The sequence below is a fragment of the Zalophus californianus genome, chromosome X (assembly GCF_009762305.2).
Source record: "Zalophus californianus isolate mZalCal1 chromosome X, mZalCal1.pri.v2, whole genome shotgun sequence".
NCBI classification, from domain to species: Eukaryota; Metazoa; Chordata; class Mammalia; order Carnivora; family Otariidae; genus Zalophus; species Zalophus californianus.
In genome coordinates this window covers 51,546,392-51,572,153 of record NC_045612.1, presented here as the reverse complement: position 1 = coordinate 51,572,153, position 25,762 = coordinate 51,546,392, and the positions used below count along the sequence as shown (strand labels likewise).

At 37.2% G+C, this 25,762-nt stretch overlaps 1 protein-coding gene across 1 annotated transcript; it reads right to left on the bottom strand.

Moving 5' to 3' along the window:
• Positions 1–1,300: 1,300 nt before the first annotated feature.
• On the bottom strand, positions 1,301–2,450 carry LOC113930979 (ras suppressor protein 1-like). The gene has a single exon (XM_035725659.1). The coding sequence runs from the start codon at positions 2,448–2,450 to the stop codon at positions 1,617–1,619; it is 834 nt and encodes a 277-aa protein (XP_035581552.1). The 3' UTR covers positions 1,301–1,616.
• Between the last annotated feature and the right edge of the window lie 23,312 nt (positions 2,451–25,762).

Genomic DNA, 25,762 nt, shown 5'->3' with positions numbered 1-25,762 from the left:
CTTTTGACATCCATTTGTGTGATAAATGTTTCACCATCCCCTCATTTTCAATCTGCAGGTGTCTTAGGTTTAAAATGAGTCTCTTGTAGACCCATAAAGATGGGTCTTATTTTTTTATCCATTCTGACACCCTCTGATTGGAGCATTTAGTCCATTTACATCCAGAGTAATTATTGATAGATATACACTTAGTGCCATTTTTTACTTGCTTTGTCATCGGGTCTGGAGATTTTCTTTGTTCCTTTCTTGTCTTTGTCACTTTTGGTCTTTCCTTCCCACTCAGAGTTCCCCTTAATATTTCTTGCAGGGCTGGTTTAGTTGTCATGGATTCCTTAAGTTTTTGTTTGTCTGAGAAACTATTTCTCTTATTCTGAATGACAGCCTTGCTGGACAGAGTATTATTGGCTGCATTTTTTTTCCCATTCAGCACTCTCTTCTGGCTTGCCAAGGTTTTGTTGAGAGATTTGCAGCTAGCTTTTTAGCTTTTCCCTTGTAAGTTAGAGACTTCTTTTATCGTGCTGCTTTTAAGATTATTTTTCTTTATAACTATATTTTGCAAATTTACTTACAATATGTCTTGGTGTTGGCTTGCTTTTGTTGATTTTGATGGAAGTTCTCTGTGCCTCCTGGGTTTGGATGTCTGTTTCCTTCCCCAGATTAGGGAAGATTTCAGCTATTATTTCCTCAAATAAATTTTCTGTCCCCCTTTTCTATTTCTCCTTCTGGGACTCCTCTACTATGAATGTTACTACATTTGTTGGAGTCACTGAGTTCCTTAAGTCTATTCTTGTGTTGCATAATTCTTTTTTCTCTCTTTTGTTCAGCTTCATTATATTCCATTATTTTGTCTTCTTTATCACTTATTCATTCCTCTGTTTCTTCCATCTTTGTGTTCATTGCATGAAGCCTGTTTCCAATCTCAGTTGTTGCATTTTTCATTAATGATATTCTTTTTTAACTCTTTTATCTCTCTGGTAAATGTCTTCCTGAAGTCTTCCATTCTTTTCCCAAGCGCAGCTAGTATCCTTATGATTATTGCTTTAAATTCTCCATCAGCCATGTTACTTATATCTGTTTCACAGAGGGTCATGACCTTATCTTGTTTCATTTAAGATGAATTCCTCTGTCTTGGCCTTTTTTTTGTGATACAAATTCAAGATTTTATTAAAAATTATTTGTTATTTAACATAATATCTCGATGGTTACAGCTTTTAACAAGCTTTTAACAAAGCAAAATAATGAGTTATGTGAATAAACAGAAGAGTGAACGGTGTTAGCTGTGACATTTAAATGATCACATGGTTTTAATTATTCTTTTGATAACATGCAGCTTTGTGAACATCTATTCAAGGGACTGAACTCTGTGCCTACTATAGAATTTGCAGTTGAATTAGAGCTTTGTTTCCTGCCTTTGGCATTTTTAAGCAAACAAATGGACATGGTTTTAAGAATTTATAAAAATCTACCACCTACCAAAAACATTTAAAAGGTAAAGTGATAAGCTCTAGAAAGAGAAATAAAGAACACATACACATGTATTTATTTGTGGGATACAGTAACAGAGAACAGAAGTCATCATGAGGGAAGCAACCAGAAGTTCAGCCCATGCCAACCCTTTATTTGTTCTTGGCTGTCAGGGGTTTCCGGCTGATCTTTTTCGATTTGTCATTATTTTTCTTCGGTGGTTCTGGGTTTGCTTGCATGTGTCTGCCGTAGAGGTATTTGTACGTCTCAGAATGGATATATTCAAAAACATGGGACACGCCAAGCTGGAATTGGTCAGCGATTGGGGTAACCCAGGGATTGTTCTCTGCTTTGAACACTTGTTTCTGACCAGTTAAATCCAAGTTTCCTAGTTCTGGGGGCAGAACGGTCAGGCGATTCCCCTGAATGTGGAGCTCCTTAACCTGAGTAAGCTCCCCGATTTCTTTAGGCAGCGAGATCAGGTCGTTATCCCCAAGGCTGAGTATCTGCAACTTTGTGAGCTTCCCAATATCTGGTGGCAGGATTTCAAAATCATTGTCACTTAGATAGAGTGCACGCAGGGTGGTAAGGTAGAAGAAGTTTCCGGGAAGAGAATTTTCATTCAAGTTGTTGTAAGTCAAATCAAGGACCTCAAGAGCTGGGTGGGAGCCAAATCCTCGAGGCAAAGTGTTTAGTCTATTCATGCCCAAGTTCAGGTGTTTGAGCTTTTGAAGGCTGCTGATCTGTGTGGGCAGCTCCTCAATCTGGTTATTAAAAAAGTTGAGCACTTCCAAATTTTTCAGTTCTGCTATGTTTGGTGGGACCATTGTTAGCTTGTTGTGGCTGAGGACCAGCTGTGTGATGTGGGCTAAAGAGAACAAGCCGTTGACATCCAGCATGTTGGAGATGCCCTGGTCACTCATGTCCACTTTTGGCTGGTTCTTCTCCCAGCTCTCCTCCACCAACTTTTTCAGAGACTTGGACATATTCGTGGAGGGCAGCGCCTAACAGGCTGGGCGAGGGAAGCACAGGTTTCCGCAGGGCACACCTCAGTGGCAAGAAATGCACTTGGTCAGTGCAAAACGCAGACCAGAACGAGGAACATGCCCTGTCCCGGAGTTCTGTCTTGGCCTTTTGACTAAGTCTCTGCCTTCTTCTCTATGTTAGAAAAGCCCATTATATTTCCGGCTCCTGAGAGTAATGGCTTTATGAAGAAGAGGTCATATAGTGTCCAGGACCTGGCACTTTAAGGAGTGTCTCTGGTGTGTGTTGGGTGTGCTTTGCTGTTGTGTTTTGGCTGCTCCATCCTTCAGGCCAGTCATCTGCAGAGGTTCTTCTTGCCTACAGTGGACATTGTTTGGTCCTTGACCAAAATGTGGTGAGTTTTAACTAGCTGGGCTCTGGTCTGCTTGTTAAATGAGACCTAATACTATTTCCACTAGAACCGAAGCCCTGTGAAACTCTCTGGTCAGGAGACATGTTTGTAGGTGAGGGTTTCTCCGGTCTTCTGGAGAAGATGTCCACCAGGCTGGGATTGAGGCAAGCTTGACTGAGAAGTGTAGTCTCGTCAGAGCACAGGATTGTGGGACTTGATGTAAGCAGGTTAGGCAGCCAGTGCTGGCACTGCGTTGCTTCCTGCACGTTGCTCTTTGGTTATATTGAGGCGTGGGGGAGTGAAATGGTGCCAGACAGCTTCTTTGTCCTTGGAGAGGTGTCTGTAATTCCGAATCTCAGGGATGTGCTCCAAGAAGAGTGAATATTCTCCCCACTGTGTGGCCCAGGTGTTCTTCAGATTGCTATTTCCATTCCATTTGCCTCTGGGTTGTTTGCCTGCTTTCTCTCCAGGAGTAGGGCAGTGCTCTCAAGGCTCTATCCCAGACAAACTTGCTGACTTTTAAAGTCCAATATATAATCCCTGGTGGTTGCAAGAACTCATGAAAATCAGCCACCCTCCTTTCCGAGACAATGACTTTGGGGAAATGTTCTCATTTTGCCTTCCTCTGTATGATCTCCCCCTTCTCTCCCCTTTCTCTGCATCCATGGCTCCCTCCCCTTCACAGAACCTGCAATTTATTTCTCCCCTAACCATGTCTCCACACTTCCTACCTTCTTTGATATGGTTTCTTCTCTCCCTTTAGTTGTGGAATTTTTTTCTTTCAGTCTTCATGTTGATTTCTGGGGTACTTAGAATGATTTGATAGTTATCTAGTTGTGTTCATGGGATGGGCTGAGCCTAAGGTCCTCCTACTCTGCCACTATCTTCTCTCCTTCTCATCATAGTTTTGATTTTCTTCTCCTTGTTCAATGATGTTGAGCATCTGGTCATATAGTTGTTGGCCATTTGTATATCTCCTTTGGATAAATGTCCATTTTAGTCCTTCACCTTCATTTTTCTTTTTGTGGTTTTCTGTTTATTTTTCTGCAAAGAATGCTTATTAACTTTTATACTGAAAAAATTATTGTGAATAATAATAATAATAAACAACATATCAAGCAAGTTGTTGCAATAAGTAGATGGGCTGATCTTGAGTGGCTGGTTGGGGTAGCTTGTGGGTAGGGTTACTGATTTTACTTAGGATTAAACACTTAAAGTGACAATTTTATTCCAAACCAAGGCCCCTCTCTTTTGTGGATCAGGTAGCTTGGGTGACATAAAGCAGGGCAGGCAGAGGATTAAGTAAGTGAGGCTGAGCTGGCAATGCAGCCATGAAGCAATAACAGAATCCATGTGGGATACTTGGTGATCTTGCACATGAAATCTTGGTCTGGATGCTACAAATTATTGTTCTCTTAGGGATTTTGATATTTAGAAGAAAACTTTACTATGTAAGGTTTATGGCTTTTATCTAGCCAATTCAGAAGAGATAACTAGGTAAAACACTAAAAATGTTGTAATCTGTGTTTCAAGAAATGCTCTGTAAGCATTTACGGTCCAAGTTTATGTAAAATAAAGATAAACAAGGAAAAGCTCATAACATGACTTTAAAATTCCAGTAAAAAGGGGTCCCTGGGTGGCTCAGTCAGTTAAGCGTCTGCCTTTGACCCAGGTCATGATCCCAGGGTCCTGGGATTGAGCCCTTCATTGGGCTCCCTGCCTAATGGGGAGACTGCTTCTTCTTCGCTCTCTGCCCCCTAGCCCCTACTCATGCTCTCTTGTGCACTCTCTCTTTCAAATAAATAAATAAATAATCTTTAAAAAATAAAATTCTGGTAAAAAGTTTAAACCTTGAATTAAGTGATTGATCTCAACAAAGTAAGTTTCCCAAGTGTCTGGACTAGTAACAGTACTAGCAAACTTGCTGGATGGAATTACTGCCTTGAAAGGAAATAATGGGGAATGATGGCATTCAAAACTCTTAAGTGGGAATGCAAACTATTATCATTATTTTCTTGAAGGAGAGGCTAATATGATAGCAGAGTGATCTGAGCAGGAGTGCACATTCATTCTGCAAGAGCTAATGCAAACTGGACATCTAAGGTAATTATGGGAAAGAGTTATTAGTTTCAATAAACCAACCATATATATGAATAGTTCTATTCCTGCTTCTGAAGTCTTTTTTAATTGAAATCCTAGATAGCATGCATGTTTAAGAACCACATTCACTTTTACTATACTACAGATTTCTTCCTGTAATGTCCTGCCATTCACCCTGAGTATTATTTAATTTTCAGTGCCTCTTGCTTTCTGTTATGGTTCTATTTATCTCTTCTTTCATATTCCAATACCTGACTGAAACTGCATTTGGACATTATGTTGTCTTGTCATCTACCTCCTCAACATTTTACTGTTTTATTTTTCAACTTGATAAACAGCACTTTATGACTTGCTTATTATCTTACAGCTGTAAATTTTCTATCCCATTTTCAATCATTCCTGAAGTTTTGACTACATTATGTCTCTGCTCCTACATATGGATCAGCAATCTTGGCTTGGTATTATAAAGTCTATCTACCTGCAACATTAATACTACCCACCTTCTCTTCCTCCTGACATTTCCTCTGGGATAAGTCCACCTCATTATTCAGTCTTGTCTCTTGCTTTCTATACCACAGTGCTCTCTGCTTCCTAAGATCAGTATCCTATTTCCTTTCTTGAAAGATTAGCTTTCTTTTTTTTCTAGCCACAGGGCCTTTCTCTACATTATTATATGGTTCACCCTTGTTCTCACTAAGCCTCCCACCTCTAGTCACTGGTTATGGATCACAGTATTCTATTACCTTCTTATGATGTTTTTAACCGTCTTCTCCCCCTCTTTCAGTGTATATAAGGGAATATATCCCTTAAGGATATTTTCTTTTTATTGTCCCAAAGTAAGAGTGAAAAACGTTCAATAATCTATTATAACTGTTTTCACTCCCCTACCCCAAATCAGGTCTCTTTTTTCCCCTGGTGAGTTCAATCTGTCATATGTTTATTTAGCACATTTTCACATTTAAAGAATTTAATTAACATGCACCCAGTCTATAGAGGTAGTTGACATAAGGCTGGGAACAAAGCCCAAGAATTTGTTTTTCAAATAGCTCTTAAAACTATGTTTTCTTTCATTCTCTTGCTCCAGAATTTAAATAGATACAATCATGAATAAAGTACTTGAGTTTAGTTCACAAGGAAATTGCCAGAAACTGTATGACCTTCTCGATACCCCAGATTTCTCTAATGAAACCCACGTTAGTCACCTGTGATCTGCTTAGGAGCAGCTGGGAGTCAAACCACAGAACAAGACCAATGCATATTGTATGTTTTTCTTTCTCTTTCATCCAGAAAAACAAAATTATTCATCCTGATCTATCATTACAAGTCACTTCCAAGAATACAATAAGGAGATCATGTATGGGGGTGAATGTACAAGTCTGGAAAGGGGGAAGAAGACAAAAAGAAGAGGACTAAATTGTTGTATAGGATTGTGTTGCTCTGGTTCACCACATTATTACAAAGATAAAATGGGATAGGAGAAAGTGAAAGAGCTCCCTTATCCTCAACTTGTACCAAGGTCCATTTTATTTGTTCTTAAACAAATATTGAAAATACACTCTGTTCAACCCTATGGCTTATATGCTATATGAGGCCATTTGGGATTTGTAGTTTGTCTTTTAAGGAACAATCTGAGTTACAAGGTGCTGAATTTGAGTGAACAAAAATCACTGTTTTACCTATCCATTATTATTATGTTACCCAGTAGTAAAGAAGGGCTTTTATATAATGAGGAAAATTACTGGCAATTAAATGGCTATCTTTCTTCTCTTTTCCAGTTCAAGTGCAAGGGGTGATTGTTCAACCATTACATCAAAATTATAGAGGTCATTGGTGATCATTAATAAATAAAATGGTTAAGTGCAACTACACACTAAAGAAGCCAGCCTAGTCAACACTTTCTTGATCATGTAAAAAATATATCAAACAATCTTAAACATATCGGACTCTTCTTAATTCCTATTGCTTTGCCTTGATGTGATGGATTGTTTTTCAATCTTAGCTGAAATACAGTAATGTTTGAAATAAAGTCTAGTTTAATTGAAAGTTTTTCTGTTCACAAATATTATTCATAAAAGACTAGATAATTTCCTTTTGTGAGGTGAAGGACTTATTAGGATCCTTATTGAGAGATACAGGAAATTTGCCATAGCTATTTTGGTGCAATTGTCTTAAACTAACTTAGGTCAAATAGTCATCTTCATATGTAACAACTATTGATTTTCTTCCTACTATTAAGTAGTACGTATAACAAATGCCTCTGATTTAATACTGGGGCTCATTTCATATTAATAATTATTATAGGAGCAACACCTATAACTAAGATTTATGTGTTTAAGTGCCAGGCAAATAAGTGTCAAGACTAAGCTTATACTTGACATTCATTTATCTACATTTATAGATGAGGTAGCTCAGGTTGAGGGATTACGTGACTTGGCAAAAAAGTATCTATCTAGGAATTGGCAGAGCTGGAAAATAAAATCAGAAAGCTTGTTCTTGGCTACTTCCTTAGTCAGTTTGGCCTTCTATAACAAAACATCAGAGACTGGGTAGTTTGTAAACATCAGGAATTTTTTTCTCATAGATCTAAAAGCTGGGAAGTATAAGATCAAGGCACTGGCAGATTTAGTTCCCAGTGAAGGCCTGATTTCTGGTTAATAGATTGTGGCTTCTCATTGTGCACTCACACAGTGGAAGGGGAAAAGTTCTCTGGGACCTCTTTCATAATGGTATTAATCACCTTTTAAAGGCCCCACCTTTCATATCACCAACTTGGGAGTTATGAATTTTGAGGGACACAAACATTCAGACCATAGCAAATGCTATACTTTATTACCTTATCCTAGATTCAGGCAGGGAGAAGACCCAGAGTTACTTGCTAACAAAACTGTCTTTGAAGCATACAATTTAATGGTTTTCTTTTTAGGACACATGAAAATGTTCCCAAGTAAAACAAACAGGAAAACAACAACAACAACAAAATACAATACAAAACACCATCATTTCAAATTTTCATAGATTCTCATCTATTCATCTCTTTCTCAAGGTTCAAATGTCCCCATCTTTTTCAAGGTTCAAATCTCTACATCTACCTGGTAATGATGATTGGAAAACAAATGCAACTAAAGTATTACATTGTTGGGAGAATACTATCTGTAAATTCAACAAGATAATAGGGATCCACTTATGGTTCACTATCTATGTAGATGAGGTGAATGTGTTCTATGTCTTGTCTCCCTGGGGTGAGCTATAGAAATCTCACTTTCTTTAACAATAACAATGCAAACACAAAACAAAATTGACATATTGCAGCAATTAAAGAAGCAATGACAGCTGCCACTAAATTATACACTCCTGGAGCAAAGTTTCCACAGTTATTCTCTCATTTCCTCCACCCCTTTTGATTTCCATAACACTAATTAATTTCTGATTTTGCTTAACCATGCTGTGTGTGTTTGTGTGTGTGTGTGTTTAATGCATATGTGAGTTGTTGAAAAAGTAAGGAATATGCAGAAGAAGTAAAAAACAAAAACAAGAACTCAGAGAAATAAGCTCACTTATGCCTGGAGTGCTTTAACAAAAGATTGAACTTGAGCTTTCAGTTTTTTATGACCTTATGGGTGTAAGGGACCAGAGAAAGACAAGGGCTGACCAGATGGGAAATCTACTGTAATGCTCTTATTCTTATATAAAACTAGGATTTCAAAAATCTATGTCCCTAGTACAAAGGTAGACTGGAAATAAAGGTACTTATCATACACTAAGGAATTCTTAATGAAAATTGCCTATCTCAAAACTTGGTGTTGGATGGTAGAATAAATATCTCCCCTGAAAATTAACTTTGAAATGGTCTTTTGTTAGTAGTCACCTCAAGCAGGTTTTAGTGGATGAATCGTTTACTGTAAAAAAAAAAAAAAAATACATTTGGATTCTATGGCCAATTAAAAATGGTCTTAAATACTTTAGAACTCCCCTTATGGAGAGGTGGCATCTATTTCTCTTTCCCTTGAAATTGGGTGGACTGTGTTGCTTTACTAAACACTAGAATATGCCAAGACACTAAAATATGTGCCAGTTCCTGGACGTTAAAAACTGACAGTCTCCACTTCCTGTCTCTTGGAACACTTGTCATGGGGGAAGCTAGTCAACATGTTAGAAGTTTGACTACCCTGAGATTGTCATTCTGGTGAAGAAGCCAAAGCCAGCCACCTGAAGAGGTCCTGTGGAGAAAGGATGTGAGACCAGCCTAGGCTTCAGATATGAGTGAAGAAGACTTTAGTTGACTCCAGACTCAACTGCCATCTGACAGTAACTGTATGAGGGATCTTAAGTGAGAATAACCCAGATGAACCTGTTGATCCCCCAGAGAAATGGAAGATAATAATAAGTTGTTCTAATTTATTAAGTTTTGGGATGGCTTGTTACAGAACAATAAATAACAAAAATAGATTCCTTTCTTACACTGTACACACAAAATCCTTTTCAAGAGGACTAAAGACTTAAATGTAAATGGCAAAAATCCCACACTATTTTCAAAGGCACTTATAGGAGAATATTTTTATTCTTCCAATGTAGGAAAGGAATGCTTAAAGAAGATATAGAAAGTATAGGCCATAGAGAAAGAGATTGTTGAAATTCAACTCTATTAAAACCAAATAAGGACCTCCATTTTCAAACGTCATCCCAAAGAAAGTAAAATGACAAACTATAATCTGGGAGAAGGTATTTGCAAAACACATGAAGAACAGGGGCACCTGGCTGGCTCAGTCATTAAGCATCTGCCTTTGGCTCAGGTCATGGTCCCAGGGTCTTGGGATCGAGCCCCACATCGGGCTCCCTGCTCAGTGGGAAGCCTGCTTCTCCCTCTCTCACTCCCCCTGCTTGTGTTCCCTCTCTCGCTGTGTCTCTCTCTGTCAAATAAATAAATAAAATCTTAAAAAAAAAAAACATATGAGGAACAGAGGATTAGTATGTAGATTACACACACACACACACACACACACACACACGTGTATGTATCCTATGAATCAATAAGACAAACAGAAGTGAAATTTTAATGAAGGGGGTAAAATCTGGAGACATGAACAATAATGTTGATAGTATTGTTGACCCTAATAGCCCCAAATTGGAAGAAACCAAAAGCCCATCAATGGTAAAATAAATCATCAAGTTGTGCTATATATTTGAAAATCAGTGAAGCATAGCTTCAAATAACCACACAAATGATTTTCAGAATACTGCATGAATAAAGCAAATTGTGAAAAAAATACATTAAAAAAATTAAGCTCAAGGGAGCTTCTGGGGAAGATGGTGGAGTAGGAGGACTTTAAACTCACTTCTTCCCATGAATACAACTAGATAACACCTGCCCCAGAGAAAACAGCCCAGAAAAACACCCAAAGGTTTGCCAAAAAGCCCCATGGATCTGACCACCAGAGGGAGGGAGCCACAGGTGCAGAGAGGGGTGAGAAACAGACTAGCACCTTGGGGGGGGCTACAAAGGGAAGAGAAATCCATATAGCATTTGGCTTTGAAAATCAGAGAAGCTCAATTTTCTGAGTGCTTACAACCAGCTTAAAGCCTGGAACTTTAAAAATCAGCTAATTTAGCTCTAAAGGGGGGGGGGGGTGGGCAATAAGAAGCTAAGCCACTGTTTTAAAGAGACAGTACATCAAACAGCCTGCAGAGATACAACTTGGAAGCAGCAGTATGAAAAGTATCTGGAGCTTATGAAAGGGAACATTGCTTACTAAGCTCAGAGTTCACTGAGGGACTTCTCCAGGAACAAAGGAGCTTCCAGCACCATTCCTCTACCCTGCCTCTTAATATAAACACACAGCCACCTGTGGGAACCAGCAGAACACTGCACTCACACCTAACTTGCTTACATTGCACCCCCTGCTCTGCCAGCCAGACCTGCCTCAGTCCCAGTTCTTTGGATCCCCTTTCCTAGAAGACCCATGCAAACTTTGCCAAAACTGCATCTTCTGACCTCCTGTGGAGGATGCACATACTTTGTTAAAACTGCACCTCCAGCCCATGCCTTCTGTGTGGAGCAGCCCTGCCCATCCTGTCTACACAGCAGCTGTGCAACCCTGGTGAAGGAATACCGGTGCCCACAGCTTGTGGCACTGTGCCTCCACCTGTGAGCTCTTTCTAGAGTTCCCTGGCTGGCTCTGGTCTCCATGGCAGCTGCACATTCCCTGTGGAGGAGGTCTAGCACAACCTAGTTAAAAGTGCACATCCTATCCACTACTTTCAAGGGCAAGAGACATAGCTGACTTTCCTAATACAGAAACAGACACAGAGACGTAGATAAAATGAGGAGATGGAAGAATATGTCACAAATGAAAGAACAGGACAAAACCACAGCAAGAGACCTAAGCAAAACAGATATAAGTAACATGCCTGATAGATAATTTTAAATAATGATCATAAAGATATTCAATGGAATTGAGAAAAGAGTGAGGGACATTAGTAAGACCCTTAACACAGAAAGAAACAGATATCTAAATACAAAAGGCAGAGAGATCCCCCAACAAAATCAACCAAAGGAGGTCCACACCAAGACACACAGTAATCAAAATGGCAAAAAATTAGTAAAAAAGAAAAAAAAACATCAAGAGAAAAGAAGACAATTACATATAAAGTAAACCCCATAATATTATCTGTGGATTTTTCGTCAGAAAAATGAAAAGAAAGGAAAGAAGTGGCATGATATATTCAAAGTGCTCAAAGGGAAAAATCTATAGCCAAGAATACTATGTTCATCAAGGCTGTCATTCAAAATATAAGGAAAGATAAAGAGTTTCTCAGACAAAAATGAAAGAATTTCATGACCACCAATCCAGCCCTACAAGATATATTAAAGGAGACTCTTTGTATAGAAAGGAAAAACCATAAGTAAGAGTATGAAAAGAAGGAAACACAAAAACAGTACAAATAAGTATTTATGTAAAAAATCAGTCAAGGGATTCACAAAATAGAAGAATGTAAAATATGACAACATGCACCTAAAATTTGGGGGTGGGGAGAGAGGAGTAAAGAATAGGTTCCAACGTAAGTGACCATCAACTTAATATAGACTGCTATTGGCAGAAGATGTTATATACAAACTTAATGGTAACCACGAATCAAAAACCAGTAATAGATATGAAAAGAATAAAAAGAAAGGAATCCAAGTATATCACTAAAGAAAAATAACAAACCATGAAAGAGAGCAAGAGAAAGATCAGAGAAAAACTACAAAACAACTACAAACCAAGTAACAAAATGGCAATAAATATATGTCAATCAATAATTACTTTGAATGTAAAAGTACTAAATAATCCAATAAAAAGACACAGGGTAACACAGTGAATAAAAAAAGAAGACTCATCGTGGGGTGCCTGGGTGGCTTAGTCAATTAAGCATCTGACTCTTGATTTTGGTTCAGGTCATGATCTCAGGGTCATGGGATCAAATCCTGTGTTGGGATCCATGCTCAGCATTGAGTCTGCTTGGGATTCTCTCTCTCTCTCCCTCTGCCCCTCCCCCCGCTCATGCTCTCTCTCTAAAAATAAATAAATAAAATAAAAAAAACCCAAGATCCATCTATATGCTGCCTACAAGAGACTTATTTCAGACCTAAAGGCACCTACAGATTGGAAGCAAGGGCATAGAGGAACATTTATCATGCAAATGGATGTGAAAAGAAAGCTGGAATAGCAATACTTATGTAGGACAAAATAGACTCTAAAACAAAGTTTATAAAAAGAGGCAAAGAAGGACACTGTATAATAATAAAGGAGACGATCCAACAGGAAGATATGACAATTGTAAATATTTATGCATTTAACATGGAAACACCCGAATACATTAAACATTTAATAATGAACATAAAGGCATTAATTGATAATAATACAATAATAGCAGGGGACTTTAACATCCCAATTACATCAGTGGGCAGATCATCTAAACAAAAAGTCAAGGAAACGATGGCCACACACTGGAACAGATGGATATATTCAGAACATTCCATCCTAATACAGCAGAATACATATTCTTTTCAAGTATACAAAGAAGAGTCTCCAGAATAGGTCATATATTAGCCCACAAAACAAGTTGCAAATTCAAAAAATTGAAGTCATATCCTGCATCTTTTCTGACTACAGGTATGAAATTAGAAATCAACCACAAGAAAAAATCTGGAAGGACCAGAAATACATGGAGGTTAAATAACATGCTACTAAACAATGAATGGGTCAACCAGGAGATCAAAGAATAAATGAAAAAGTACAAACAAAAATGAAAACACAATTGTCCAAAACCTTTGAGATGCAGCAAAAGATATTCTAAGAGGGAAGTTTATAGCAATACAGGCCTACCTCAAGAAACAAGAAAAACCTCAAATATGCAACCTAAACGTACACCTAAAGGAGCTAAAAAAAGACTACCAAACAAAACCAAAACCAGCAGATGGAAAGAAATAATAAAGATTAGAGCAGAAATAAATGATATAGAAACTAAAAAAAAAAAAAACAGCTAAACAGATCAATGAAACCATAAGCTAGTTCTTTGAAAAGATCAACAAAATTGTTAAACCTCTAGCCAGACTCATAAAAAAAAACCTAGAGAAATAACTCAAAATCACAAATGAAAGAGGAGAAATAACAACCAATATCACAGAAATACAAACAACTGTAAGAGAGTATTATGAAAAAATATATACCAACAAATTAGACAACCTAGAAGAAATGGATAATTTCCTAGAAACATATAACCTACCAAAAGTGAAACAGGAAAAAATAGGATATTTGAACAGACCAATTACCACCAAGGAGATTGAATCAGTAATAAAAAAAAAAAAAAACCCAACAAATAAAAGTCTAGGACCAGATGGCTTCACAAGTGAATTCTACCAGGCATTTAAAAGAATTAATACCTATTCTTAAACCATTTCAAAAAATAGAAAAGGAAGGAAAACTCCCAAATTCATTCTATGAGGCAAGCATTACCCTGATACCAAAACCAGATAAAGTCATCACTAAATAAGAACTGTAGTCCAATATTCCTGATGAACACAGATGCAAAAATTCTCAATAAAATACTAGCAAAATGAATCCAACAATACATTAAAAGAATCATTCACCATGATCAAGTGGGATTTATTTTTGGGTTGCAAGGGTGGTTCAATATTCGGAAATCAGTCAACATGATACACCACATTAATAAAAGAAAGGAAAATAACCATATTATCATTTCAATAGATGCAGAAAAAGCATTTGACAAAATACAGTATCCATTCATGATAAAAACCCTCAGCAAACTAGGTTGAGGGAGAACAGACCTCAACATAATAAAGGCCATATATGAAAAACCCACAGCTAATATCATCCTTAATGGGGAAAAACTGAAAGCTTTTTCTCTACGGTCAGGAACAAGATAGGGATGTCCACTCTCACCACTGTTATTTAACATAGTACTGGAAGTCCTAGCCACAGAAATCAGACAACAAAAAGAAATAATAAGCATCCAATTCAGCAAGGAAGAAGTCAAAATTTCCCTATTAGCAGATGACATGATACTCTATATACAGAACCCAAATGATTCCATCAAGACACCAGCCATAGCAACATTTGTCTAGATATGTCTCCCGAGGCAAGGGAAACAAAAATAAACTGATTCATGAATTCAGTAAAGTACCAGAATATAAAATCAATGTACAGAAATCATTTGCATTTCTATACACCAATAATGAAACAGCAGAAGAAGAAATTAAAGATCAATCCCATTTACAATTGCACTAAAACCAGTGAGGTACCTGGGAATAAATCTAAGCAAAGAAGTGAAAGATCTGTACTCTGAAAACTTTAAAACACTGAGGAAAGAAATGAAAGATAACACAAAGAAATGGAAAGACATTCCATGCTCCTGGGTTAGAAGAACCAATATTGTTGAAATGTTCATACTATCAAAGCAATCTACATATTTAATGCAATCCCTATCAAAATACCAACAGCATTTTTCACAGAGCTAGAAAAATCCTAAAATTTATATGGAACCACAAAGATCCCAAATAGCCAAAGCAATTTTGAAAAAAAAGAAAGAAAGCTGGAGGCATCACAGTTACAGACTTCAAGTTTTAATGTAAAACTGGTTATCAAAACATTATGGCACTAGCACAAAAATAGACATATTGGTCAATGAAAAGCATAGAAAATCCAGAAATAAACCCACAACTGTATGAACAGTTAATCTCAACAAAGCAGGAAGAAATATCCAATGGGAAAAAGTGAGTCTCTTCAACAGATGGTATTGGAAAAACTGGTCAGCTATACGCAAAAAATGAAAATGGACCACTTTCTCACACCATACACAAAAATAACCTCAAAATGTATTAAGGACCTAAATGTGACACATGAAGCCACAAAATCTTAGGCACAGGCAGTAATGTCTCTGACACTGGACATAGCAACATTTGTCTAGATATGTCTCCTGAGGCAAGGGAAACAAAAGCAAAAATAAACTATTGGGACTACATCTAATTAAAAATTTCTGCACAGTGAAGGAAATGGTCAATAAAACTAAAAGGCAATCTAGTGAATGGGAGAAGATATTTGCAAATGATATATCCAATAAAGGGTTAGTATCCAAAATATATAAAGAACTCATACCACTCACACCCCAAAAACAAATAATCTAATTAAAAATGGGCAGAAGACATGAACAGACTTTTCTCCAAAGAAATCATCCAGATGGCCAACAGATACATGAAAAGATGCTCACCATCACTCATCATCAGGGAAATGCAAATCAAACCTACAATGAAATATCACTTCACACCTTTTTGGAATTGCAAAATCAAAAACAAATAAACAAGTGTTGACGAGTATGTGGAGAAAAAGGAATCTTCAGCACTTTGGTGGTAATGCAAACTGGTGTAGCTATTGTGGAAAACAGTATGGATATTCCTCAAAAAGTGAAAAATAGACTATGCTATAATCTGTTAATAGCACTTCTGGGTATTTACCCCTCAAAATACAAAAACACTAATTCAAAGGGATGCCTACAACCCTATGTTTATAGCAGCATTACACACACACACACACACACACACAATGGAATATCATTCAGCCATAAATAAGAATGAAATCTTAACATTTGCAGTAACATGGATGGATCTAGAGAGTATAATGGTAAGAGAAATAAGCCAGTCAGAGAAAGACAAATACCATATGATTTCACCCATATGTGAAGTTTTAGAAACAAAACAAATGAGCAAAGGGAAAAAAGAGAGAGAGAGGCAAACCAAAAAACAGACTCTTTTTTTTTAAGATTTTATTTATTTATTTGACAGAGAGAGAGATAGCGAGAGCAGGAACACAAGCAGGGGGAGTGGGAGAGGGAAAAGCAGGCTTCCTGCAGAGCAGGGAGCCCGATGTGGGGCTCGATCCCAGGAACCTGGGATCATGACCTGAGCCAAAGGCAGACGCTTAATGACTGAGCCACCCAGGTGCCCCAAAAACAGACTCCTAAGTATAGAGAACAAACTTATGGTTACCAGAGGGGAGGTGGGTGAAGTGATGGGTTAAATATGTGATAAGTGTTAAGGAATGCACCTGCAATGAGCACCGGGTATTATATGGAATTGTTGTATCACTATATTCTATGCCTGAAACTAATATAACACTCTGTGTTAACTTTATTGGAATTAAAAAGAATAAAAGCAATTAAAAGATTAAGTTCAAAATCACACAAAACTAAATAATATATTATGTAGAAATATAAATATATGTGAAAAAAATTATGAAAACATGCAAGGGATTGATAAACATATCATTTAAGTTAGTGATTATGTACCTCAGAGGGGGATGAAAGAACATAGGATCAGAGAACGACATTCAGGAGACTGAAGTTGATGTTAATATTTTATATTTTAAATTGAGTAGGTAGTAGAAACACAAGTCTATTATACCCCTATTCCTTATAACTTATTAGTATTTTATAAATATTATTTTATACATCAATATTGAGTATATTTTTTTGCAAGATGTTCTTTTTTTATTATGTTATGTTAATAACCATACATTACATCATTAGTTTTTGATGTAGTGTTCCATGATTCATTGTTTGTGTATAACACCTAGTGCTCCATTGGGGGGATGGGTTAGCCTAGTGATGGGTATTAAAGAGTATATGGTTTTTATGATGTGGGAGTAACAATGATAATATGGACAGATCAACTCAAAATGTGTGGATCAAAACATTTTGAAAAGGAATTTGTGATGCTCATCTATTCCTTCATTTAAAAGTGCTTTCTTATCCTGCTATGCTACCATCCAGCCATAACACTCAAGCATGAGGGCTACAGCATCCCCTTTGATTAGATGTTCTACCCACTGGGAAAATCAGACAGGTAAGTTTGTGATTAGTGCATGAGTACCAGAGCCTTAGACAGGCATATATGGATGGAAGATAAAAGTGTATATTCTGAAAAATGAACAAAGGAACAAATATTAAATTGGCATTTATTTAGAACTAGAAGTTCCCACAGTAGGCCTACTAATTGCATTTCCAGACTGAAATCACAGCATACATTCCTTTACCTCTTCCACTCTAACCTCCCTTCTCAACCTCATGTCCATACTGCTTCATCAGTGTACACTTTTATTTACCCTTAGTTACCCACAGATTGCTGGGATACAGACACAAAACCAACAATCAGGCACTAGTCTCAACAGTCAATGATAGATTGAGCAGGAGGCATGAAGAACCCAAAGAATGATTGCTGAATTGCAAATTTGCTGTGAAAGATGAAAAAATGCCTGCTTCCTCTGATATATTTGCATTGCCAGAAATGATAAATGAAGCACAGATTTCATTATTCATTTTTAAGTGAAATTTGTTTATAATACTGCTTAGCATTTATTTAACTCCCTTAAAAAGCGCAATTTAATAGCTCTCAGAATCCATCAATAAAAAGGGAGGTCATTATTATCTAACCCATCTCATAAGTAGAGAAACTTAGACTCCTAAAGGTAGAATTCCCATTTTTCCACAGTGATTAAACGACTTTGGGGAATAGGAAGCGATATCATTCTACATGTCTATGCTAGAGTTTCACCATTTACTTAAGATAAACTTTTATATTTTTTTGTCCAAAACTTTCCTGACCTCAACATGATATATGTTGTTGGGTAAATATGAATTTATGTACACTTCTCATTGTGGGTCTATGAGCACTCCAAAAACACATGGCTCTACACAGGGAAGAAGCATAAAAATAGGATGGTATTTTTTTAATGCTCTTGTTGGTAATAAACCCTAAGGACTTTTCCAGATGTCAGTTATCTAGACCTGAGGGAGTTGGGGGTGGCAATGGGAGGGAGGGTGAGAAAACACAAGGAAATCAGGAGCCCTTACCAAGACAAAGCCTGATGGAAGCAGGTGCCTTAAACTGTACTCTGAGCCAGTGGTTAACCACCTTTCTTTTCCCAGTTGCAACATACAAGATACAGAATGTTGATGTCTAGTTACCTATCTTTGAATATGCCTAGAGTTATGTGCAGTACCCTGTTTTCTCTGTGTAATCTTGCCCCTTTAGCTGCCACTCAAGAAAGCATTAATGGAATGTAAGTAAATGGAAGTCACATAATTAGAAGGATCACGTTGATTTCATTCTATTTTTAAAAAATTAACTTATACTCAACTATCAGTACTTTCTTATATTCATTAAATCATTTGTAACATGTCTAAGAACTCATATATATACACACCTGTCAGTGAAGCTTCCACTTCCACTCTTTATCGAACAAATTCTACTTCTTAATTTGTATGGCTAGAGTCTGAGGAAGAACTAATCCTATTCTTTTAATTTTTCATATGTACCTGGGTATGGTCTATTGGTAATATAATAATAAATATTTCTGAAGGGATAGAGATTGGCAAATAATTTATACAATGTTCTTAGATTAAAATACTGAGGAAGAATAAACACTGATTTTTGATACGTTTGACATTTAATAAGAGACCACAAAGAATGTGTTTTGCTGACTAACTCTAGATAGACTTTCACTCATTTTGCCATTTTGTTCTATTCAGCTGATGCTATATGTAACTTTTCTGTTGGGCAATTGTAGTCTATGAGTGTGTCTTCAAAATCATTAAAGTACTGTGAGCCTGGGAATTTCTTACATGTATACAATATGTCATGGCATGTGGAGAGTCTAGATGGCAGGCAATTTGGATAGTGGCCACACTCACTAATCAGAGGACAGACTTTACATGTGCTTAGTTTGGAAGGTACTATTGATCCCAGAGTGACCTTTTCAGTTACACTCACACACAGTTCATAATGGGTTTTCAAGTAGTGTGGATGCATTGAAACATTAACTGAGGTTTAATCACTGTGTAATGGCTAAAGACCAAAGAGACAAGAACCTCATTGGCTAAGCTTGTTGCAACTAACAACCAATGTGACTTTCCATGCCCTTTAAAGTGTTACCTTGTTACATAAATTCAGCAAATATTATGACCAATAGTAATGATAGCTATAATGTTATTTTCCAGGCAGTGAACTAAGCCCTTATCTTTGAAGTAGAGAATATATTCCCCATTTCACAAGTGAGGAGACTGACTTACAGAACGCTTATGGTAAAAGTGGACAAACTGAAATCTGAACTATGTTGTTTTGTACTCTTAACTAAAATGAAATACTGCTTCTCTAGTAAGCCGATTTGCTAAGCCAAGGGACTAAGTCCTGGGACTTTAATAAAAAAGTAACTAGCTGGATTACATGATCTACTTTACCGAAAGTCATTGATATTAAATGTACTGTAAAACATATTTTGTAGTTTTTAGTTGTTTTAAATATATCTGATTACTCCAATTTGTGGCTGGGCTGATCAGATCTGCAAAACAAAGAAAAACTTTCAGTGGCATTCTAATAATTTAAGATCATTGGCTGTGACTTGATGTAATTTGATTAGAATCAAAGTCTGAATGTCTGACTAGTACCTTCACTGAGCTGGTTCAGAGCTTATAAATATTTCAGGTAGTTTTACATTATCTTGAGTTGTTTTTTTTTGCTTGTGGGCAGGGCTAGTTGGCTCATTTGCAGAAATAATCACTAGTCTATAAATAGGCTAGTTTCAGCCTGTGGATAGCTAAATATATCTCCATGCATATAGGGAAAGCTCAGTGATACAGGCCAAAAAAGGGGAAGGTTAATCTCAATTTGGGAAGGGTCTCAGTTATATATTTAAAAAGAGTAGGTGTAGTTATATTATTTCCAATAATGCATAGTAACTAACTGGTAACAAAACGCTTCCAAATGAAGTTCTATGAGTTTAATGACTAGATATGACTTATTTATAAGAAGCAGTACTCATTTGCATGCAAATAATTAATGTGTCAAAGCCCTTAAAGAGAGATTGATCTCTCCTAGGTTAAACATGCCCCGTTGCAATCTTGTTTGCACCATTACTCTGCTTACCTAACCATTCATTTGGAGATAGTGCAATTGTAATTTGAACAGGAACAGGAACTAAGCAGAAATTTAATCACAAATTCTGAATTACTGGGACCCAAAATAATGAGGCTTTACTGTGGAGTTGTATCTTGATTAATCACATCAGTGAATGTGACACTGATAATTTTTAACTCGTTTCTATTTTACCTTGTATATTATTTGGGGGAAAGTTACCTTCTTAATTATATTTTCTTAGGCTCCTGTTAAACTTAAATTTGCATTCCCTTAGTGCACATAAATGGGCAAAGAGACAGTCAAGAAGCATGTAACAGAGAGTTGTGTGAAGCCTGTCTGGGATAAATCATTAAGCATGGCTAATCCATAGGTTGAAAGTCATCCTTATTAGCAAATTCTTCATTTCTGAAGATGTGTCCAACAAACTTCCCTGAACAAATGAGAACTCTCAGTTCCTAATAAGGGATTCCTAAGGAAAGGACTAGGTTCAATCCCAGGGGAACCCAGTGACAACCTCCCCCTGGCCCTCCACAAGAACTGGGTCTTGGACCCTGGGCACACGCTATAGGGACACCTTGAAGCTTCAGGTTTCCACAAGACTTCTCATGGACCACCAGGACATCTGGAATGGTAGGTATGATTGATAGGTATAGGTAGGTAGGTGCTTTCTGGAGTATCCACAATGATGGAAAAGTTATCTTTATGATATGAGGAATTCTTAATCTCAGGAAACAAACTGAGTGTTACTGGAGTGGTTGGGGGTGGGAGGGATGGGGTGGCTGGGTGATAGACATTGGGGAGGGTATGTGCTACGGTGAGCGTTGTGAATTGTGCAAGACTGTTGAATCACAGATCTGTACTTCTGAAACAAATAATGCAACATATTTTAAGAAAAAAGAAAAAGAAGAAGATAACAGGAGAGGAAGAAAAGGGGAGTATGTCAGAGGGGGAGACGAACCATGAGAGATGATGGACTCTGAAAAACAAACTGAGGGTTCTAGAGGGGAGGGGGGTAGGGGGATGGGTTAGCCCGGTGATGGGTATTAAAGAGGGCACGTTCTGCATGGAGCACTGGGTGTTATGAACAAACAATGAATCATGGAACACTACATCAAAACAAATGATGTAATATATGGTGATTAACATAACAATAAAAAAATTAAAAAAAAATAAAAACATCAATGAATGAACTGGTGTGTTTTAATTAGAGTTGCAAATGCATTGCAAAAAAATCACATGTTTAGCTTACTAGAGTAAATATGAGACAGCTGCACCATATAAAATGAACAAGGGAAAAATAAATGCTTTGAAACCATTTGGGAGAGAAACACTGATGTTGTATTTGCCCTTTCACTTTCTCTTGGATCTTTCTGGATTTTTTTCATTTTGTCTAGTTTTCCAGAAACTTTTTAGATGCTTTGAGATAAAGAGAAATGGAGAATTATTGACACATGATGGCAGGGAAAAAAATTTAAAAAGGTTGACTGAGTTTTTTCTTCCCACCTCCAACCTACACAGTACTTGGGACAGAGATGGCTAGTTGACCTTCACTATCTATTCTATTTGTAAGAAAATTTTGAGTTTTAGCAGAACGCATGCTTAATACTATATTTTCCAACTTCTCTTGTATCTTAGTATGGTCACATGGCTAAGTTCTAACTATGGGCATGTAAGTGAAAGTTCTATGTGTGACTTAAAGTACCCTTAAAAGAAAATGATGCACTGTACTTTGTCCTCATTTTCCTTCCTACTGTCTGGAAAGGTGACACAATAGCCAGAGTTTAAGCAATTATCTTGGGTTGTAAGCATGAGAGACACACCCTAGGGATGATGTAGCTAAAAACTAGAAGGAGCCTACATCCTTGGTAATTTCCCATGGAATTTCCAAGCCTGCCTGAATTGTCAACCTCTAAATTTCTCATGTGAGAGTATTAAATCTTGTGTGTTTAAGCCACTGTTAATTTGGGTTTTCTGTCACTCAGAGCTGTACCTAATCCTAACTGATAAGCATTTAATCAAATTCTTTCTTTATAGAGGGAATTTATTACATGGGCAAAGGACAAAGAATGCCCTTTGGAAGGGCATTATTTGTTGATGATTTTGTTGCCAGCAGATCAAAGTAGCCCTGTGTTCATGAACCATCTCCTGGGTTTTGGAAATCATTGGGCCCTTAGCCTCTGTGTGTTAGTAGTGCACACTGACAACATTTTGCCTTTGTGTTTACCTCCTGTTGGTGTCTAACAACAGATGCCACTATTAATTCTTCTCTGCCAGTACACCAACTGCCTGAATGCTAATTTAATACAAATCTTCTCATTCTCTCATGGTTGCAGTCAAGATGGGATGAGGAAGAGTAGATTCTTGACAACACAATCTATGACTATGCCAAAGACCCCATGATTGCCTATTTCAGTAGCACACACAGAAAATAGCCTGTAAGAGAACAGCAGATATACTCTGCATGCAAATAGCTAAACTCTCCTCCTCATGTCACCATTCTGGAAATGTTGAAAACCAAATTTAGACCATATACTATGAGTTAATGGGGTTGACAATTGACTGTGCTTAAATAGTATTAAGGTAATGCATTTAAACATCAAAATTTACAATCCAAAATTGATCACCTTGGCCAATTTACACAAGAAGGATCAATATAATCAGTTCCCCCTCTTTAAATGTTAACAAATGCTTTAGCTCATCACACCTGACCATGGGATGCAGATTAAAATTAGATACAGAATTAAGTTTCTTCTACACAGGAGAAGAGTCAATTGGAAAATCCTGATAATCAGCCAGAGCTGGCCACAAGGCTTGGCTTTATAGAATTTAACAAGAAAGGAAGCTTGCTTCCCACAAACTTAATGATTTTTTTCATTCAGCCAGAGGAAAGGCAGGGACAATAAATAGGGCTTGGGATTTTTCAGTAATGATCACCAGTTAGTCTAGGGAAGGAACAACTTTGAGCTATGCATGGTATATCCCTGCTCCCATCCCCTGAGATAAGCCTATAAAGGAGAGAATAAAGGTTCTCACACACCCCCGTCCACTCATATAACCAAAAGCAAGCTAGGCCAGCTCTACCTAGAAAGGTCCTCTTTTACACACACACACACACACACACACACACACACACACACACACACACACACACACACAGCAAAGATCATAATCATCCTCAGTAGCAGGTCTGCCTGTCAGGTAGTCATGACACAAACTCAAGTGTAAATACTGTTGGAATGATTGCATATACAAGAGCTTCTACATAAGGCCTGTCTACTACTTGGAGGCAGAACAGACTTGTGGGAAAATTAAGTAATACCCTCTTCCCCTTCTTCCCCTTGTGGTAACTCTACCAGGAGCCAATGCCTTCCTGATTCTTCATTCTCTCCCCAGTTCTAGTCATGCTTTCTGAGAACTGTACTGTTAGATAGCTGGTTACAAATTAAGTCATACTGATTACATTCACATCTTTATTATTATCTTTTCTAAAAATATTTACATTTTAAAAAGGACCAAAGCCCAAAACCAATCTTTGATGGTGGCATTTCAGGTCAGTGATTCTCAGGCTTAGCCAGTTTAACAATTACCAGAGAAGTTTGCTGTTATTGCAAATTCTTAGGCCCCACCAACAGAAAATCTGATTCAAAGGATCTGGGTGCAAGGTAGCCCAGAAGTCTGCTTTCTAATTGCATCCTCCACCCAGGTTGCTCCAATGCATCTGACCCACAGATCACTTTGGTCTATGTGGTTGCCTATGCCTTTGGTTCATTCTGCAAAAAACACTTTAAAGAAAATTCTTTTTTTTTTCAGCTCAAAAATGGAATAAAAACTTTTTATTTTATTAAATTATTTTAATTTCAGTATAGTCAACATACAGTGTTATTTTAGTTTCAGGCATACAATAGAGTGGTTCAACAATTCTATATATTACTTAGTGTTCATCATGACAAGGGTACTCTTTAATCCCCATCACCTATTTCACACATCCCCCCAACCACCTGCCTTCTGGTAGCCATTAGTTTGTTCTCTATAGTTAAGAGTCTGCTTATTGGTTTGTCTCTCTCTCTCTCTTTTTCCTTTGCCCATTTGTTTTGTTTCTTAAATTCACCATATGACTGAAATCATATGGTACGTCTCTTTCTCTGTCTGACTTATTTCACACAGACAGCATTGTACTTTCTAGTTCTATCCATGCTATTGCAAATGGCAAGATTTCATTCTTTTTTATGGTGGCATAACATTCCACTATATATCTATATCTATCTATCTATCTATCTATCTACTATCTATCATCTTTCTATCTATCTATCATCTATCTATCTATCTATACCATTTCTTCTTTATCCATTCAACTGTTGACGGATATTTGGGCTGCTTCCATTACTTGGCTACTATAAATAATGCTGCCATAAACATAGGGGTACATGCATCCCTTTGAATTAGTGTTTTTATATTTTGGGGCAAATACTCAGCAGTGAGGTTACTGGATAATAGGGCAGTTCTTTTTTTAACTTTTTGAGGAAACTCCATACGGTTTTCCATAGTGGCTGCACCAGTTTGCATTCCTACCGACAATGCACAAGGATTCCTTTTTCTCCACATCCTCACCAACACGTTTCTTGTGTTTTTTTGTTTTAGCCATTCTGACAGGTATGAGAGGTGATATCTATCTCATTGTGGTTTTGACTTGCATTTCTCTGATGATGAGTGATGGTGAGCATCTTTTCATGTATCTTTTGGCCATCTGAATGTCTTCTTTGGAGAAAAGTCTGTTCATGTCTTCTGCCCATTTTTAATTGGATTGTTTTTTGGGTGTTGAGTTTTATAAGTTCTTTATGTATTTTCAATACTAACCCTTTATCAGATATGTCATTTGTAAATATCTTCTCTCATTCAGTAGGTTTCCTTTTAGTGTTGTTGATCATTTCCTTTGCTGTGGAGAAGAAAATTCTTATATTAATACTGTTTTTACATTTTGTCAAAATAGGCATTTTTTATTTAGAACCAGTTCTGGCTTTTCTGTTTGGTGTTCCTTTCTGTAAATTGTTATGAGGTTTTCTATAATAAGGCTTCTTTTGCTGGGCAGGCAGAAAACACCCAGGGTGCATTTGGGGTCTGTAATTCAACAACTACATACGGTAATAGAGAGTAACTGAGTACAGTTATTGAACTTAGCTCCCTCTTCATCTCCCCCACCTTTCTACTGGGGAGGGTAAGAAAAAGCAAAACCTTTATAAATGAGTCACAAGGATGGGAAAGCAGATAGCTGCTGGAAAATTAATAGTGGTGAATGACAATTACTCTCTGAGTTGTAAAAGACAAAGATACAAAGGATTCTATGCTTCTGCAGTCCTTGCACC